This window comes from Oscarella lobularis, chromosome 1 (genome assembly GCF_947507565.1).
Source record: "Oscarella lobularis chromosome 1, ooOscLobu1.1, whole genome shotgun sequence".
Lineage (NCBI taxonomy): Eukaryota > Metazoa > Porifera > Homoscleromorpha > Homosclerophorida > Oscarellidae > Oscarella > Oscarella lobularis.
This window is the reverse complement of record NC_089175.1, coordinates 388,297-405,732: the sequence shown is the minus strand read 5'-3', so window position 1 is coordinate 405,732 and position 17,436 is coordinate 388,297. Positions and strand designations below refer to the sequence as shown.

The 17,436-nt window shown below is 49.1% G+C and overlaps 8 protein-coding genes across 15 annotated transcripts; 3 read left to right on the top strand and 5 right to left on the bottom strand.

Moving 5' to 3' along the window:
• Positions 1–8: 8 nt before the first annotated feature.
• On the bottom strand, positions 9–1,805 carry LOC136193376 (probable protein phosphatase 2C T23F11.1). Of its 2 annotated transcripts, XM_065982269.1 has the most exons (12): positions 1,791–1,805; positions 1,427–1,733; positions 1,288–1,371; positions 1,172–1,237; positions 1,049–1,117; positions 925–992; positions 788–872; positions 679–735; positions 549–632; positions 418–483; positions 285–364; positions 9–226 (listed from the first exon to the last, which is right to left on the bottom strand). In XM_065982269.1, exons 2-12 carry the CDS (start codon positions 1,527–1,529, stop codon positions 74–76), a joined length of 915 nt encoding a protein of 304 aa, XP_065838341.1. In that variant the 5' UTR covers positions 1,530–1,733; positions 1,791–1,805; the 3' UTR covers positions 9–73. The 2 variants fall into 2 exon arrangements, with proteins under 2 accessions (XP_065838341.1, XP_065838349.1); XM_065982277.1 differs by lacking the exon at positions 1,791–1,805 and having other exon boundaries at positions 1,427–1,758.
• Positions 1,560–2,576, top strand: LOC136193457 (OCIA domain-containing protein 1-like). Its single transcript, XM_065982371.1, has 6 exons — positions 1,560–1,628; positions 1,681–1,741; positions 1,796–1,849; positions 1,898–2,051; positions 2,107–2,384; positions 2,441–2,576. Exons 1-6 carry the CDS (start codon positions 1,575–1,577, stop codon positions 2,482–2,484), a joined length of 645 nt encoding a protein of 214 aa, XP_065838443.1. The 5' UTR covers positions 1,560–1,574; the 3' UTR covers positions 2,485–2,576.
• LOC136193428 (OCIA domain-containing protein 1-like) lies at positions 2,489–5,664 on the bottom strand. Of its 7 annotated transcripts, none has more exons than XR_010671332.1 (17): positions 5,551–5,658; positions 5,424–5,484; positions 5,309–5,361; positions 5,091–5,259; positions 4,911–5,033; positions 4,477–4,784; positions 4,403–4,424; positions 4,212–4,350; positions 3,955–4,164; positions 3,826–3,909; positions 3,711–3,760; positions 3,578–3,657; positions 3,206–3,515; positions 3,079–3,139; positions 2,971–3,024; positions 2,764–2,920; positions 2,489–2,708 (listed from the first exon to the last, which is right to left on the bottom strand). XR_010671332.1 is itself a non-coding variant. In XM_065982341.1 (6 exons), the coding sequence occupies exons 1-6, from the start codon at positions 5,626–5,628 to the stop codon at positions 4,621–4,623; spliced, it is 648 nt and encodes a 215-aa protein (XP_065838413.1). In that variant the 5' UTR covers positions 5,629–5,658; the 3' UTR covers positions 4,467–4,620. The 7 variants fall into 7 exon arrangements, 2 of the variants coding, with proteins under 2 accessions (XP_065838428.1, XP_065838413.1); XR_010671330.1 differs by having other exon boundaries at positions 3,206–3,657; positions 3,955–4,011; positions 4,059–4,164; XR_010671335.1 differs by having other exon boundaries at positions 3,206–3,657; positions 4,841–5,033; positions 5,308–5,361; positions 5,551–5,664.
• Positions 5,665–5,699: 35 nt separating this feature from the next.
• LOC136193233 (lysosomal alpha-mannosidase-like) lies at positions 5,700–8,772 on the top strand. The gene has a single exon (XM_065982085.1). The coding sequence runs from the start codon at positions 5,702–5,704 to the stop codon at positions 8,615–8,617; it is 2,916 nt and encodes a 971-aa protein (XP_065838157.1). The 5' UTR covers positions 5,700–5,701; the 3' UTR covers positions 8,618–8,772.
• Positions 8,773–8,839: 67 nt separating this feature from the next.
• On the bottom strand, positions 8,840–10,993 carry LOC136193285 (uncharacterized). Its single transcript, XM_065982147.1, has one exon. The coding sequence runs from the start codon at positions 10,959–10,961 to the stop codon at positions 8,910–8,912; it is 2,052 nt and encodes a 683-aa protein (XP_065838219.1). The 5' UTR covers positions 10,962–10,993; the 3' UTR covers positions 8,840–8,909.
• Positions 10,994–11,010: 17 nt separating this feature from the next.
• On the top strand, positions 11,011–12,105 carry LOC136193391 (uncharacterized). The gene is made up of 3 exons (XM_065982287.1): positions 11,011–11,185; positions 11,236–11,748; positions 11,803–12,105. The coding sequence occupies exons 1-3, from the start codon at positions 11,021–11,023 to the stop codon at positions 12,013–12,015; spliced, it is 891 nt and encodes a 296-aa protein (XP_065838359.1). The 5' UTR covers positions 11,011–11,020; the 3' UTR covers positions 12,016–12,105.
• Positions 11,906–12,787, bottom strand: LOC136193477 (RING-box protein 1-like). The gene is made up of 6 exons (XM_065982389.1): positions 12,539–12,787; positions 12,455–12,482; positions 12,355–12,405; positions 12,234–12,304; positions 12,092–12,177; positions 11,906–12,036 (listed from the first exon to the last, which is right to left on the bottom strand). The coding sequence occupies exons 1-6, from the start codon at positions 12,785–12,787 to the stop codon at positions 12,024–12,026; spliced, it is 498 nt and encodes a 165-aa protein (XP_065838461.1). The 3' UTR covers positions 11,906–12,023.
• LOC136193253 (AF4/FMR2 family member 3-like) lies at positions 12,661–17,386 on the bottom strand. The gene is made up of 24 exons (XM_065982107.1): positions 17,309–17,386; positions 17,113–17,245; positions 16,766–16,859; positions 16,643–16,690; positions 16,511–16,546; positions 16,176–16,447; positions 16,094–16,127; positions 15,943–15,984; positions 15,788–15,883; positions 15,634–15,731; positions 15,532–15,586; positions 15,429–15,475; positions 14,785–15,370; positions 14,665–14,709; positions 14,321–14,613; positions 14,197–14,263; positions 14,068–14,142; positions 13,946–14,010; positions 13,799–13,885; positions 13,666–13,738; positions 13,508–13,593; positions 13,135–13,451; positions 13,032–13,083; positions 12,661–12,983 (listed from the first exon to the last, which is right to left on the bottom strand). Exons 2-24 carry the CDS (start codon positions 17,178–17,180, stop codon positions 12,908–12,910), a joined length of 2,712 nt encoding a protein of 903 aa, XP_065838179.1. The 5' UTR covers positions 17,181–17,245; positions 17,309–17,386; the 3' UTR covers positions 12,661–12,907.
• Between the last annotated feature and the right edge of the window lie 50 nt (positions 17,387–17,436).

Genomic DNA, 17,436 nt, shown 5'->3' with positions numbered 1-17,436 from the left:
CTAACGAATGTGGGCGTTCCACTTTTCTTCCTTAAACAAATCGTAAAAATTTTGACCAAGACCACATAAAATATTAAATTCTACTACTAAGTTGACATTTTTTTGCTAAATTCTCGTAAGATCGTCCATGAAGAAAAGCCACAATGACGACTGTCATGTTATCACAGCCAATTGACCCCAAGCGACTATCTGGCGCCAGACAGCGAGTAAGCAGCTCTTCACAAATCTTTACAAGATACGTTACATGTAGCCTTGAGTCAAAAATATTTAATAATAAATTTCACCTGGCAAAGTTCCATGTTTTGACTGATGCGGCTTCGTACGAACTCTACCGCCTCAACATTTGTCAAAACGTCCCATATTCCTAGACAAGAAAATGTCGGTAACCCACAGTGTAAAAGTACTTTGATATATTACCGTCACACCCTAGTACCACAAACTCGTGCTCGTCTGTTATTTCCTTTACAATTACTTCAGGCGAGGCTATATATAAGCGTCATTGATTAATAACCAGAAGAAAATTCCTTGCATAGTCTTGTTCTATTCACCTGTTATAATCTGTTCCTCTGGTGATTTGCTAGGATTCTTCTTAAAGGCAAAGTCGCCGAGGGCTCGAGACAAAGCGAGGGACCCTGAAAAAAATAATAAAGCCACGGCCATCTGAAGCTGCTATTCTACCATTGACGCGATTTAATTCAACGTATCCTCCGGCGGCAGAAATTCGTCTCAATTCAGCTGAATCACAAATAGAACGCCATCTCTTCCGATAAATACAACTGTACTGTACTTTCTCTTGTAGGCTTGTGATCGAAAGACAGCTCTTCGACTCGACCACACACACTAGCAACGGCACGCGAATCACCCACGTTTCCCTAAAAGACGACTAACTGTAAAAAAGGAATCAGACAATTGACTGGATATTACACAAAATATGTGTTTGTCTTTCAGTATGGTAAAAATAGCTGTTGTTCCACTGGTTTCAGCGTGTACCCCTGATATATCTCCACGTTGCCTCCCCAGCGTATTCTACGCGCTACTACGACTACACCTGAATTTCTAACTTCCACATCGGTGTGCAGACATCCTTCTTTGATTGCCAAGCTAACGTCTCCATTTTCTACAAATTAGACCACTTTCACCTGAGAACCGTTTCGTCTCAGTGCACACTGACTAAAGGCCTGAGAAGCGGCAATCGTTGCCGGCAAATTTCTCGATGTAAAATCCGCAACCAGAGGACCTTCGATGCATCGAAATCGAATGTATTCAACGTCAATCGCGTGAGCTCACCGCCGTGGCCATCAAAGACTCCAAGAAATGCACAACTGTCGTCATTTCCATACGACAATATGTGACAGTGAGCATCTTCCATACCTAAGAAGAAAACCGTCAAGTTGCAGCTCCTCGAAACGTTTGCCGTTTTCCTTACCGAGTCTCCATCCTTGCATAGACGACGAGGCTACAACGTAGTGCTCGTTAGAAATCTCTTCGGTCTGCTTTCCTGTTTCGGGCTCCGATAAGTGTGACCCCATCGATCCGCCGCTAAATAATGTGCGCGGGCCTGCGCACTCGGAGCTATGGCAAAAGAAGACGCGAATCAAAGTTCCCAAGCGAAACCGATTTCTCTACAGGTTGCAGTCGAACCCGTTTCACATATTATAGCTAGACCCTTCTGACGCTCAGCTTTCCGACGAAGAGGTAGCTGTTCTTCGCGAGTGCCGATTCAATTCGACGGTCTACAGAGGCAAGAAGCGAGCGCAAACGCAGAGCGCCCGATATGAGCCTTTTCCTACTTCAGGTGTTCCTCTTGGGACCGTTTGTGCGATCTTTGCAAGAGAACTCGCTAGAAGAGGTACAATAAGGCCTTTACACCGTTGTATTACTTATTGCATTGCTTCAGGACGGCCTGGACGTTCGTCGACCATGTATTGGGTCGGCGCTTTTGCCGTCGGATTTTACGTTGGCACCGCGTCGTACAAGACGAAGTGCTTTGAGAAGATTATGCAGCTGGAAAATTCGAATCTAGCCGAGCAGGTTCGAGAGTATCAAGAAAGGTGAGACGAATGAATGGTCAGAGCAAAAAAAACCTAGTGTCTTCATTTGCTAAAGAAAAGGTCAGATTGGAGGTTTTGCTCCACGGAGAGAGGTACCTCAGCGCCGCCAAGTGAATGCTCCCGCGCCGCCGCCGCCGCCGCCGCCACAGCCGTCGGCATTTGAAATGGACTCTGATCTGGATTCTTCTTCTGAATCGTCCCGGGAGTCTACTCTGTCATTTGATGACATCAGAGAACGGCACAGACAAAGTCTCGCCAAATCGTCGTCAGAATCGACGTCGAATCGTGATGATGACGTTTCAAGAAAAGACACTTCAATACCAAAGCAAAATCGTGAGTTACTCTAAGACTATTCTGCAACTCCTCGACATTGCTCTCTTTCCCCCAAGGTCCTGTGAAGAGAAACAAATACGGAGATCCAATATGGGAATGAGAAGGAAGGAAGGAAGGACATTTAATTGTAGTATGTTAAAAGTGCAGTTGATGTGTTTTTTTTCGCGCGAGTCCAACATCAAAGCGTACTAAATATCTCTCTTCGTTTTGGTGTATACTGCTCAAGCTTTCTTTTCTGCTTCGCCTGTTGGAACATTGTGCTTTTTCATGATCTTCTCGAATTCGTTTGACCTGAAAAAAGGTCCAAAGCCTCCCTTTGCTTCCCTAAACATTAAAAAAATTATACACGTATCCAAATCTCCCTTTCATTCGGCCTGACCCCGCTTTGACCATGTCAGCAAGAAAAGAATTTTCCAATTTTTTGATGTTTTCGAAACAGGTGCTGCGATAAGAGCGAGCACCCAATCCAAATCCAACAAAGAAAGCAAGAGAAGAAATCAGCTTAGGCCACTTCTGAGCTCCCTTTCCAAGAAAACCTACGAGAAGTCAGTGAAGAAAAAAAACGACGAGATCCTTTCTCTCATACCTCTGGTAGTCACGAGGTAAAGCGATACAGCTGAAGCGGTTCCAAGAGGGACTCCTTTAGCGATCGATAAGTCACCGATAATATTATTCTTCCCATTTTCTCACGCACCTCGATACCACACGGAATTGCGACGGCAGTCTTTCAAAACGGCAATCTCCTGGTCCGAAAGCTGCAAAGAGACGTTGATCGTAAGGCGGCCGCGGTCGTACGCGTGTTCGATAGCCTATGTACCTACTTTGGGACGAAAGTTCCCCGAAGAACATGGACGTTCAGTCTTTGCAGCGTCAGGAGTTTTGGTTTTTGCTTCAGCCATGTGTGCCCAAAGGTCAAAGGAATTCTGAACCGGTTACCTGACGATTACGTCACTTAGGTCTAGCGCACGTTGACGCTCGTGAAACAAAACCGCACGTGACTATGGCAGCAGGGCTCATTCTCGTCTTGGCGGCAGCGTCGTGCATTCGAGGAATCGAGTACGCGACAGACAAAATCAACGTGCACATCGTACCGCACACGCACGGGCTGGCAGGTGACCGTCGACCCCAATACTATTACGAATCGGTCCAATACATGTAGCTTTGAGTCAAAAATATTTAATAATAAATTTCACCTGGCAAAGTTCCATGTTTTGACTGATGCGGCTTCGCACGAACTCTACCGCCTCAACATTTGTCAAAACGTCCCATATTCCTAGACAAGAAAATTTCGGTAACCCACAGTAAAAGTGCTTTCATATATAGTACCACAAACTCGTGCTCATTGGTTATTTCCTTTACAATTACTTCAGGCGAGGCTATATATAAGCGCCATTGATTAATAACCAGAAGAAGATGGCTTGCATAGTCTTGTTCTATTCACCTGTTATAATTTGTTCCTCTGGTGATTTGCTAGGATTCTTCTTAAAGGCAAAGTCGCCGAGGGCTCGAGACAAAGCGAGGGACCCTGAAAAAATAATAAAGCCACGACCATCTGAAGCTGCTATTCTACCATTGACGTGATTTAATTCAACGTATCCTCCGGCGGCAGAAATTCGTCTCAATTCAGCTGAATCACAAATAGAACGCCATCTCTTCCAATAAATACAACTGTACTGTATTTTCTCTTGTAGGCTTGTGATGTGAGCACCCGATATGAGCCTTCTTTCTACTTCAGGTATTCCTCTTGGGACCGTCTGTGCGATCTTTGCAAGAGAACTCGCTAGAAGAGGTACGATAAGCTTTACACCAACATTTTCGTTGTATTACTTATTGCATTGCTTCAGGACGGCCTGGACGTTCGTCGACCATGTATTGGGTCAGCGCTTTTGTCGTCGGATTTTACGTTGGCACCGCGTCGTACAAGACGAAGTGCTTTGAGAAGATAATGCAGCTGGAAAATTCGAATCTAGCCGAGCAGGTTCGAGAGTATCAAGAAAGGTGAATAATCAGAGCAGAACCTAGCGTCTTCATTTGCTAATGCTATTATAAAGAAAAGGTCAGATTGGAGGTTTTGCTCCACGGAGAGAGGTACCTCAGCGCCGCCAAGTGAATGCTCCCGCGTCCTCGCCGCCGCCGCCGCCGCCGCCACAGCCGTCGGCATTTGAAATGGACTCTGATCTGGATTCTTCTTCTGAATCGTCCCAGAATTCTACTGGCACTCTGACATTTGATGACATCAGAGAACGGCACAGACAAAGTCTCGCCAAATCGTCGTCAGGATCGACGTCGAATTGTGATGATGACGTTTCAAGGAAAGACATTTCAATACCAACGCAAAATCGTGAGTTACTCTAAGACTATTCTGCAACTCCTCGACATTGCTCTCTTTCCCCCAAGGTCCTGTGAAGAGAAACAAATATGGAGATCCAATATGGGAATGAGAAGGAAGGAAGGACATTTAATTGTAGTATGATCAGTGCAGTTGATGTGTTTTTTTTCGCGCGAGTGTCCAACATCAAAGCGTACTAAATATCTCTTCATTTTGGTGTATACTGCTCAAGCTTTCTTTTCTGTTCCATAATCTTCTTTTCGATAATCTTCTCGAATTTGTTTGAGATGTAAAAAGGTCCAAAGCCTCCCTTTGCTTCTCTAAACATTATAAAAAAATTATACACGTATCCAAATCTCCCTTTCATTCGGCCTGACCCCACTTTGGCCATCTCAGCGAGAAGAGAATTTTCCAATTTTTTGAAGTTTTCGAAACAGATGCTGCGATAGGAGTGAGCACCAAATCCAAATCCAACACAGAAAGCAAGAAAAGGAATCTGCAGCTTAAAAATGGCAGGCCACTTCTGAACTCCCTTTCCAAAAAAACCTACGAAAAAATCAGTGAAAAAAAACCACGAGATCCTTTCTCTCACACCTCTGTTAGTCACGAGGTAAAGCGATACGGCTGAAGCGGTTCCAAGAGGGACTCCTTTAGCGATCGATTGCGCAATAAGTCACCGATAATATTATTTTTCCCATTTTCTCACGCACCTCGATACAACGCGGAATTGCGACGGCACTCTTTCAAAAGGGCCAACTCCTGGTCCGAAAGCTGCAAAGAGACGTTGATCGTAAGGCGGTCGCGGTCGTACGCGTGTTCGATTAGCCTATAGCCTACTATGGGACTAAAGTTCCCCGAAGAACATGGAGATTCAGTCTTTGAAGCGTCAGGAGTTTTGGCTTTTGCTTCAGCCATGTGCCCAAGGCTCCGGACGATTACGTCACCTCTAGCGCACGTTGACGCTCGTGAAACAAAACCGCACGTGACTATGGCAGCAGGGGCAGGTCTCATTCTCGTCTTGGCGGCAGTGTCGTGCATTCGAGGAATCGAGTACGCGACAGACAAAATCAACGTGCACATTGTACCGCACACACACGACGACACGGGCTGGCAGGTGACCGTCGATCAATACTATTACGAATCGGTCCAATACATCTTGGACACGGTCGTCGAAGAGCTTCAAATCGATCGCAAACGTCGTTTCATCTACGTCGAAATTGCATTCTTCGAACGCTGGTGGCGCCAGCAGACCGAATCGACGCAGGCGATCGTTCGATCTCTCGTCAACGAAGGCGCGCTCGAATTCATCAACGGCGGCTGGTGCATGAACGACGAAGCGGCGACGCACTACAACGCAATCGTCGATCAGATGACCGAAGGGTTTCTCGTTCTCAAACGCGCGTTCGGCGATTCGGGACGACCGCGCGTCGCCTGGCACATCGATCCGTTCGGCCATTCGTCGGCGCAGGCGTCGCTCTTCGCTCAGATGGGCTTCGACGGGTTCTTCTTCGCGCGCATCGACTATCAGGATCTCGCGAAGCGTTCGGCCAATCGGACGCTCGAGATGATTTGGCGCGGAAGTCCGAGTCTCGGCGCAGGCGCGGATATGTTCACTGGCGCGTTTTTTCGAGGAACCTACGGGCCACCGCAGGGTTTCCGTTTCGACAATGACAACGACGATTTTCACGACGACATGCGATTGGAGGATTATAACGTCATCGAAAAGTTGGCCCTGTTTGCAAACGACTCGTGGACGCAGAACGCGTCGATCGTCGGCAATCACATCTTGGTGACCATGGGAAGCGATTTCGCTTATAAGAACGCCCACCGCTGGTTTAAAAACGTCGACAAGCTGATTCAGTATGCGAACAGCAACGAATCGCTTCGACTCAACGCTTTCTATTCGACGCCGTCGATATACGTCGAGGCGAAGCACGCGCTCGACGACGAATGGACGCTGAAAACGGACGATTTCTTGCCGCACTCGAGCGGGCCCCATTCCTATTGGAGCGGCTTTTTCACCAGTCGACCGTCGCTCAAGGGCTACTCGCGTTGGGCGAACAATTGGCTGCAAATTTGCAAGCAACTCGAAACGATCGTTGGCCCGTATAATGACGTCATAACGTCGACGACGTTGCGACGCGCTCTCGCCGTTCTTCAGCATCACGACGCGATAACGGGAACGGAGAAACAGGTGGTGACGTACGACTACGAGTTGCGCGTGTCGGAGGGCAGCGACGCTTGCGCGCTCGTCGTCGGAAACGCTCTCGCTCGACTCGTCGACGAGACGAACGCGTTGAAAATCGATTTCTGTTTTCTCGCCAACGTCAGCGTTTGCCCGTCGACTGAGAACGCGACGTCGTTTGTCGTCTTCGTTTATAATCCTCTTCCGAGAGCCACTACGTGGCCTGTGCGATTTCCCGTTTCGAAGGAAAGCGACTACGTTGTTAGGAACTTCGCCTTGGAGTCCGTGCCCAGTACCGTGTTTCCCGTCGGCAAGGAAACGAGTCGGGTACGCGGTAACCGAAGTTCTGCGTTGTACGAAGTCGTTTTTCAAGCGACGGCGCCGCCGCTCGGTTACGCCACGTATTTCGTCGAGACGGCACCGGCGACGACGCCGATTGTTGAATCCGCTAAACCGAAAGAAGATTTTTCGATTTCCAATTCTATGCTTCGACTCACTTTCGACGGGGCGACGGGACGATTGAAACTGGTTGAGAATTTGAAGGAAAACATGAGCACGCCCGTGACGCAGGAACTCCGCTGGTACAACGCCAGTGCCGGCAATAATAAACTAAGCAAACAGGCGTCCGGAGCCTACGTATTTCGACCGAATTCGAGTGAAACGTACGATCTCGCCGACGGAATGCCGTACGAATGGGAAGTATTCAAGTCGGACGTCGTCGAAGAAGTGCGTCAGATCGTCCACGACGGCGTCGCGTCTCAAGTCGTTCGACTCTACGCCGAAGCGTCGTACGCCGAATTCGAATTCACCGTCGGACCGATTCCGATCAAAGACGGCTGGGGCAAGGAGATCATTAGCCGCTTCACGTCGAATTTAGCGTCGGAGAAGACGTTCTACACGGACGCGAATGGGAGGGAGATGCAGCGGCGCGTTCGCTTTCATCGAGACACGTACGAAATCAATCTCACCGAACCGGTGGCGAGCAATTATTTCCCCGTCGACAGTCGAATCGCGATACAGGATCGCGCCGCCGGCGTTCAATTGACCGTTTTGACGGATCGTTCGCAGGGCGGCTCGAGCATGAACGACGGCGAAGTCGAGCTCATGATTCATAGGCGACTTTTGTACGACGATCATTTTGGCGTCGGGGAGCCGTTGAACGAGCCGGGACGCGACGGTCGGGGGCTTATTATTCGCGGTTCGCATTTTCTCCAGGTGGCGCCGATCGAGCGCGCCGGTCGCATGCATCGTCTGCTCGGCGAGAGAATCTTTATGCAACCGCGTGCGGGAGTTGCGGCGATGGAGGGTACCGCTGAAAAATGGGTTCAAAATCGTCGGGGTACTTATAGCGGATTGAAGGAGCCGTTGCCGGAAAATGTTCACTTGTTAACGTTGCAGCGGGAGCCGGAAGGCGTGCTCGTTCGTCTCGATCATCAGTTCGCTGTTGGCGAGGACGAGGAGCTGTCGAGACCCGTTGAAGTGCCAGGATTCGATGGGATGTTTACGTCATTGGAAGTTGAGAGCGTCGAGGAGATGACGCTCGGAGCGAATCTGCTTAAGAAGGAGGAGAATCGTCTGGTGTGGAAAGTCGTTGGTGAGAAAAACGACGACGACGACGTTGAAGATGGAAGAAAGAAGAATGTCGTCAGCTTTCCGGATGAGACGATCAGTTTGAATCCTATGGACATTCGCACTTTCTTCTTGCAGGTCAAGGAGTAAGGAACTTACTCGGCTTTTTCCCTTACACCCCGTGAAATGTCTTTCTTTCATCGTTCTCTTAACCTATGTGATTTCATCTGCTGTACTGTTTGTCTAGCAATAGATTCCACTTGCGTGAACGATCCCATTTTAGTCATTAAAACTGAGCAATTTCACCCAGAAGAACTAAATTCTTCTCTGTACCGCCACTACCTCTTTACCTCATGCTCGCAAAACAAGAAAGAGAATTCATTCCAATTTCTTCACGTATCACTGAGAAAAGACAAAAAAGTCAAACAAAAAAACCGTTAACTCACTGTATGTCATTCCGTGGTGGAACCGGAGGCCTCGTCGAGAGCCACTTGGCATTGATACGATAGTAATTTCGACTGGATATAATATGAATAAGACCGTCTTTGGACTGTCTCGCCGACATGTAGCCGTTCGGCTCAGCCGTCTTGTAGCTCATCACAAACGTCTTCCCGTCCAGACACTCCTCCTTTCGACCCTTTCCGTCGTCAGAAAGAAGCCGTCGATTGGGCCACGTCTCTCCCTCGTCGTAACTAATAGCCGCATACAAACCCGTAACGTGTCTCGTCCCATTCGAAACATCGATAATCGGCATGGGCTCATTGGCAAAACCGAGCATCATAATAGGCCCTTCGTTCAAACGAAGCAAAACCTCGCGCTGCCCGCCGTGAATACCGGGAAACGGCGATCTCGCGTATGACCACTTTCGACCCATATCCGTCGAAAGACTACGAACCATATTACCGTCGATATCGTCCCCGCGACCAAGCGCATACAGACTACCGTTCGTCAGCTGAACGACAGCGCCGTGGATACCGAGTATGGGACCAAGCGGAGGATCAGCCCACGTGTAGCCGTTATCCAACGACACGTGGAGAACCGTATAGCCCGTGCCACCCGTCACACCATCAGTAGGCAATAAAAGAGCGCCGTCTTTCGTCTTAATTACCGTCTCGACGGGCATGTGCTTTAGGCCGTGCGAAGCGAATATCAAATCAGCGCGCGACCACGTTCGACCGCTGTCGTTCGAAGTGCGCATTATCGTCGCTAGGCTACCGAACGTTCCCGCCGCCGAGAGCCCGTTGAAATGATACATCGTCTGATTTTCGTCGACGTACATCGCCGGCGCGTGGTCGTTGCGATCGGGCGCGTTCCAGAAGATCGACGGCGTTTCCCACGCGCTCGATCCGTTGGGAAGACGACTCGAAACGATGCCGAGTTCGCGATCGGTTTCGGACCAGCAGCTGTACCATATGGCGAAGATGTCGCCGTTGGGACAGGGACAAATTGCGGGGTCGTGGTTGTGGTGACCGAAGGGAAGATGATCGTGATCATGGGGTATATTGACGTACTTTAGAGGTCCGTAGAAATACGGCTCATTGGGATCCATATTAGGAGGAGGAGGGAGAGGAGATTCTGATTTTTTAAAATTCTCCTTAGATGGCTCATCTCTCTGTTTTGGAATTGGGATCAAATGGGAATCGGATTCCGTGTAGAATTCCGGGTTCGGATCTTCCATGACAACGCGAAATCCAATGTACCAGCTCATGTCCTCAGGCAGGGTTCCCATCCGATTGGCCGATCTTAGATAATAGAGTTCGGTTGAATGACTGCCGCCACGTGACACCTTGAAATCCCCGTCTGACGGTCCCACTGGATTCGTGACGTTATTGTCGTCATACCAACCGTACCAATCGGCTGTCCACTCTTCAACATTTCCAACTGTGTCCTTCAAACCAAATCCATTCGCCGGCGTTTGGCCGACGGTTAGTTTGGGCAGTGGGCACTCTTCCGGTTCTCCGGGATACCACGAATTTTTTTGACATTTTTGATACGATTTCGGGACGTCGTCGCCCGTGTTAAAATACGTCACTGTATTCGCACGTGCCGCGTATTCCCATTCGGCTTCCGTTGGAAGACGATATTTTCTATTTTCGCGTTTTGCGAGTTCGTCGCAGAACGAAACGGCGTCGTGCCAGCTGACGAAGATGACCGCTTCGTCGTCGTCTCTCGAGAAGTTCATCGCGCCCCGATAGCGCGCGTGACTCGGATCGATTTGCTCGAAAACCGAGTTTGTTACTTCGTGCTCGGATGCGTAGAATGATCGTTCGATTGTGACGTAGTGATACGGTCTTTCGTCGTAGTCGCCTTTGCTTCGATAGGGGAGGTCCAGAGTGAGCGTTTTTGGCAGGGAGACGCGACTGTAGCCCATTAGGTACTTTCCCGGCGGTATGCGAACCATTTTCATACCGAGACTGTTGACAAACTTGGATGGTGACACGTCGGAGCTGGTAGCACACCAGAAGAGAAGAAGGAACGCACACAATCGAAACATTCCCTGTCGCGCGGATGTCTGCAAGAAATAGCGCACGCTAACCGATTTCTCCAGATCCCATGGCGTTCTCCTTTCACACTCACTCCGGCCAGTTTTGCATGCACGCGAGCGGACAACTAGAAGAGATAGTCAAACGAGCAATTGAAGTAGAATTCACGCATCTGGGCCTATCGGAACACAAGCCTAGGACGAAATCAGGCGATCTCTATCCAGAAGAACAGGAAGTGCGTTATCCATTATAAAAAAATGTGAATTAACGATACCTCTCTTCTAGTTGCTCCTGAAACCGACCGATCTTTCCGACCTGTTTGATTCCTACGTAATTGAATCGCGACGATTACAAGCCAAATACGAAGATCGCATCAATATCCTAGTGGGAATGGAAACCGAATACATTCGGCCTGAATGCATAGCAGAAATCCGACAACTAAAACGAAAACACGCTCTCGAATACCTCGTCGGATCCATACATCACGTGGACGGAATGCCTATTGATTTTTCAGCAGATTCCTTTGCTGAGTGCGAGCGCGCGCTAGGAACAACCGAAGTCGTTTTCCGGCGTTACTACGCGCAACAGCGCGAACTCATAACCCAAATCGAACCGGAAGTAATCGGTCATCTGGATAAGATTGCAGTCTTTCGACCCGATTTTAAACCGTCAAGTCACGTGATAGAAGCAATGAAGAAAAACGTGAAAATTGCAATTGACTACGGTGCCCTGTTCGAAGTCAATACGGCGGGTTATGCGAAAATTGGCAGGCCCTATCCATCTGAAGAGATAATCAAGGTAAATTATTAATTAAAGAATTTGATTTGGAAATTTGGATTTTATATTTTCTAGTTCATTGTGTCGAGCGGGGGTAAACTTACCTTTTCTGACGACTGTCATTCGCCGTTAGATATCGGTGGTCACTATAGCAACCTGGCAGAAACAGTGAGAAAAATGAATTTGGAACCGCATATTTATTATCTTGAATATGACAAGCAAGCCCAAACACTATCATCTAAACCCGTTCCTAGGTGTCTTGAACACAAAGCTTGGAAGCAGTTTTGATTGGCCAATCAGCGGCCGTACCTGGAGAGACGTGATATTATTTGATTATTTAATTGATTATTTATTGATATTTTACTTTTGAAATTCCCACTCTCTGTTGTCCAGCGGGCAAACCTGGCGCGTTTTCAGCCAACGCGAAATGCAGTGAAAGTGAAAGGCGTGCTGAAAAAAGATTATCTATTAATTAAAAATTATTTTATTTTTTGCCGTCTCCCTACGTTGCAAACGCCCCATGCGACGGTGCACTCCTCGCTCGTCGCCGACGCTTGATTCGCCTGGCATTCGATACCTGAGAAAAAATATTCGAAAAAAAAGGGGGGGCCCACCGGATTTTCTCACATAAATCCATGATGTGGTTGCGGCAAATAGCGCAATTGTCTACGACTATATCTAGAAAAGACTTGGCAGGCGCGTAGCACGCGAAAAATCGACTTTTTACCCCATGCCCAAAGAGCGACGGCGCTCCACTGCGAAACGAAGCCTTTATTACAGCGAGAATCGCCGCAAATGCATCGCCACCAACCTTCTTCACTTCGAAACGTTTCTTTTCGCCTTTCGACGGAGCGGCGGACGACGACGAGGCCGCTGGCGACGGTTCCGCTTCCATCGACGCCATTTTCAAATGCCCCGTATGCGAACGCAACCTTTTCCCACGTGTCATTTTTGCTATTGGTAGATAGACTAATTGTACGTCCATCAATCTTCTATAAATAATAGTTAATTCGATTCTTCTTTCCCCATACAAAAAACTACAAATCCTGATCTGAAACATAATGCAGCAACGCAAAGGAGTGTTGCTGTTACAACAGCAACCTCCCCCACAAGCATCCTATATTCATAATTGCCATATACGCTTACAAAGATATACCGATAGAAGAGATTTGCTGTGAGACTACAGTGATGTATAGCCGGAATCGGAGAACCACGACACGCCACATTTCATCCAGTCAATAAGGGAATAAATTGAGCTAAAAAAACAAATTGAACGAAATATTTACGTATTAGTAAAATAGTACCTAAGAGGCGATAGAGACAATTTTACTTTCTCATCTAAGGCGACAAAGAATCCTAGGGAAAATAATTTCAATTAGATTCCCCAAGTAACGCTACTATAGACACCGTTGCAGGATCGTTCCATTTCTTCACTCTGCGTCCACAATTGCTGACTTTTCAGTATAAAATTCATGACCGTAAAATGCTGCAGGGTCATCTGAGCGACGTTATGCGGTATGGTCACGTTGGATCGGTTCGGATTGGAAGGCGACACTTGAAGCGAGTGTCCGCTCTTCGTAGTATGAGCGGACGGCTTCTGCGCGGCGACAGCGGCGCCGGCGGTACCTGACCCTCCTTTACCTTGCTCCGTTCCGCTTCCAGAACTGCCCACGCTTCCCACGCTCGCCGGAGACGTCGTCGTCGCCGGACTACCCGCGTTATTGCTATATATACGAGGGGAAACGGTAAATGGTATCGAAACTCGCTCGAGCGATTTTACCCAGATGACGGATTCCACGGCGACGAGACCTGCTGCGGTTGAGCGGCATGCATTTTGAGCGTCTTTTGAAAATGATCTTGAAGGACCTGAGATGGAGCGGGGATGCATGAATAAATAAAAATGCGCGGCGGGGTTTCCTCTATATAAAGAAAGCCTACTTTTTGTCGTCTAACAGCGCTTTCACGTTTCAATGTAAAGAGTTTCATATTGAGTACGGACAGACAGCGAAGACTATGGGTAGAGAGAGAGGGGATGGGTCGAGGGTCGAAAGGAAACCAATGCAATACGTACCACAATACAGCCAACGTCTTATTCTGGTGGATTACGTCAAGTCCTCTTCTTTTTTCGGATCCGTGCACGTATGGCTGCAAAACGAATCTAAATATAAACAAAACCGGATGTCGACGACGGACAGAAATAGAATCCTTGCGCGCTCACTGAATCAGAGCTATTGTTTGCTGATACATATCGTGAACGCCCCGAGGGTCGGACTGCAGATCAGCCTATGTAAACACGACTAATTATGTCACACGTTTTCCTATTGTCCGACGCTCCGAGACCTCCATCGCATTGCCACACTGAATAAATCGTATGGCTGACTTGATGTAGAGCAGGGCCTTTGTCAATTTGTGCGACTATAGACGCGATTCCCCTATATACACGCGCAAATAAACTATCGTCCCTCCTACTGTTGCGTCGGCTTTGTGTTTCAGTGCTCTCGCTTCGTTCAAGTGATACTCGTGCGAAGGAATTCTCCTGAATAAATAAATAAATAAATAAATAAATAAATGATTTTTTAAAAATTAATCTTACAGGTCTCTCCTGTCTTCTCCCTGATCTCTATTCCGGCCGCTTCTTTTCGAAATCTTCTCACGCGAAGACCAAGACGTTTCTTCGTCGTCGACTCCGATGTCGGCGGCGGGCGGCGGGTGAGCCGTCGGAGCGCTCGTCGTCGTCGTCGTCGTTGTCGACGATTTTCCCGTCGCCGCCGCCGCTGCCGCCGCCGCCGCGTCGACACACGTCGTGCTACTCACTTCGGAAATCTGGTACGGCTCCTTTTCGTCGTCTCGAGTGGAATTCGCTTGAGAATCTCGCCTGTTATTTACCTGCGGAAATATTTCGCGAGACGGAAAGAACGGAAGCGGGATTGTGCGCACTTTAGCGTTCGGTTTCGCTCTCTTCGCGTCGCTCTTTTGTAGCAACTATGAAAAATAAAAAATAAGAAAATGAGCGTGAATTTGAGAGCGACGTGGCACGCGCATACCGTAATATCTTACCTCAGCATTCCGCGGTCTTTTCCGCTTAGACGATTCCGGTACTCTCGTCAATTTATGCAAAGGAATTCGAATGATCAAGGAAGCAACCAAGTTCGTTTTCTTCTTCTCCTCTTTTTCTTCTTCCTCGCATCGTGACGGCGGCGGCACCGGCGTCGGCACCGGCGGCGGAGGCGGAGGTTGCTCCACTTCGGGAACGTCAATGACGAGATCATTCTTCTCGTCGTCATCGGACGATTCCAAGTCGCTCATGACCTCTACAGGGGCGGGCGCGTCGTCGGCCAATCCGACGGCCGTCATAATGGCGCTAATTTCGTCGTCTTTTTCTTTTTCTTCCAACAAAGAAACGGCGCAATTCTCAGTGCTCTGCGCGTCTTTTACGGTCGCTGAAGCACTGCTGTTTTGAAGCTCTTCTACATTCGGTTCTTCTTTTTCTTGTTCCTGTGGAACTTTTGCTATTTTGTTCTCTTCTTCTTCCTCCTCCGCGTCGTCGTCATCGTCGTCGTCGTCACTGTCTGAATCCGAGTCCGAATTCGAGTCCGAATCGGAGTCGCTGCTCGACGACGACGAATCGTCCGAGGAAAATTCCCTAAAAAAATGTCTCTCGTCAACACGAATTGCGACAAACAACAAAAAACGAATCCCACGTCAAGTCATTCAAAGCATTAGGCGGAATTTTCTCGCACGTGACATCCTAAGAAAAACAAATGCAAACGTGCCTTGACATCTTGTGTGCGCGCGCGTCCTCACAGCTTTCTTCTTAGCAGCATTTCCGCCGTCCTCATCATCAGAACTGTCAAGCGAACTAAAAGCCACTTTAGCCTCGAATGAACCTCATCAGATGGCACTTACTCGGAATTGGCCTGCCGCTCTGGTAGTGGTGCCGGCTTCTCGCTAATTGTCCCCGCCTCGGGCTCCTTCGTTGACAACAGCTTCTTTGCTGCAGCTTCCTAAATAGGCCGCGCGTTTGCTCCTGATTTGCTTAAGTGGAGTGAGTCTCGCCGACTTTGGTGAAGTCGAATCTCAGTTGGTTAGGGTCCTTGAGTGGTGTTGATAGTCCGGTGTCCGTCAATGGCTCGCTGAGGGTATTTGACGTCATTTCCTGTGGGGAAACCAGTGAGCGTTTTTTTGTGCCGTCTTTTTCCGAAACGCATGACTGACCATGAGTATGTTTTCGACTTTTTTCGAGTCGATCGAATCGGGCTAGAGGAAACGAGGACACATCATTCCTTCATTCATTCAAAAAGGAGGGGGGCCCCCCCAGATGGTCATAACACGAAAATTAACGAAAACACGCCACGCGAGCGCATACCCCATCCTTCTGCTGATAAAACTCGGTCAATCCCCTACAAAAACACGTAAGAAAACGAAAAGATCGCGCTCGTTTCGCTTACCTCGGCGGCAATCGAATTTTTCCTGGCGGCGCCGCGACTTTCTTCTGCATTGGCGTGGTGCGCTCGCTTCTCGATCGTTCTTCTGTCGCGAACGATCGTTTCTGCGTCGTCATCGTCGGTCTCGTCGTGTCGTTCGGCGTTTTGACGAATTCGAAGGGAGCGCCGCCGTTCAGCTGGTCGACGGGCGTCGCCGGCGCGTGAGCGACGCCGATTAGCTCGCTACGGCACAGCGACATCTGCTTGTACGTCTCGACGAACTCGCCGAGGCAAGTCTGGACGAAAGACGCGCGCGCTTGCATCGATCGATCGATCGATTAACGTTTTTCTCTGCTAACCTTTAGATGATCCGTAAGCGGATCGTTCTCGATAGCCTGAGAAAGCGAGGATGCGATCAATGAATGAATGAATGATGAGAATGCGCGTCCCCAATAGACGAGCCAATATAAACACGCTTCGATCGGTCTTACCCGCTGCGGTGGACCCGATGGAAACAGATTCGCAGGCGGCATCGAAGGCTAGAAGACGCGGAAAAAGCGGTGAGAGAAATCGATATTTAGTCTTTGCTTTCGCCGCCGCTCCGTCACTCAAACCTTTTTGTCGTCGCCGCCGCCGCTGCCGCCGCCGCCGAGATCGGCTATTTCGAGGCGCCGTTGTCGCTCTTGCTCGCGGAGGGCCTTTCGATCCCTGCGGCAAATAAAAGCCAATTATTAATCGCGCCGTGCTAATCGGATGCTGCGAAATGGGGGTGGGTAGCGGGTTTTCGATTTCTCTCTCCCTCTGCGAGCGATGATCGAGTGCCGGGGCCCCTCGCACTGATTGCTCTCCCTCTTTCCCCCTATCGGTACGACGTCGCGTTTCGCGTAATTGCATTAGTCGGAAGTCGGCGTCTGTTCTCCGATCGAGACGCCGACAATGGGCACGTCGAGGCGACTCTCACTCGTTCGCTGGAATCGCTTTGCCGTGGCGCGAGCGAGCGTGCGTTTGCGACGAACGATGTGCGGACATGACGACTTTTTTTTCTCCGGCGAGGTTTGGGTTGCTATTCGTCTCTGGGGGACATGATCGCCGACCTGGCGAAAGGAGGTAGTCGCTTGGGAGAACAGCTTGGTCACCAGCGATTCGACGTTGCCTACTTTTCTGCGGCGAAGTCTCCGTCAACCCGACCGCGGACTTTTAGGCCTCCCACTGCAGTCCACTCCTCTCGTCGACCGCAGTGACGTCAGGGACGGGAATTTCCTCTTTCGAGAGCGCACGTGACAAC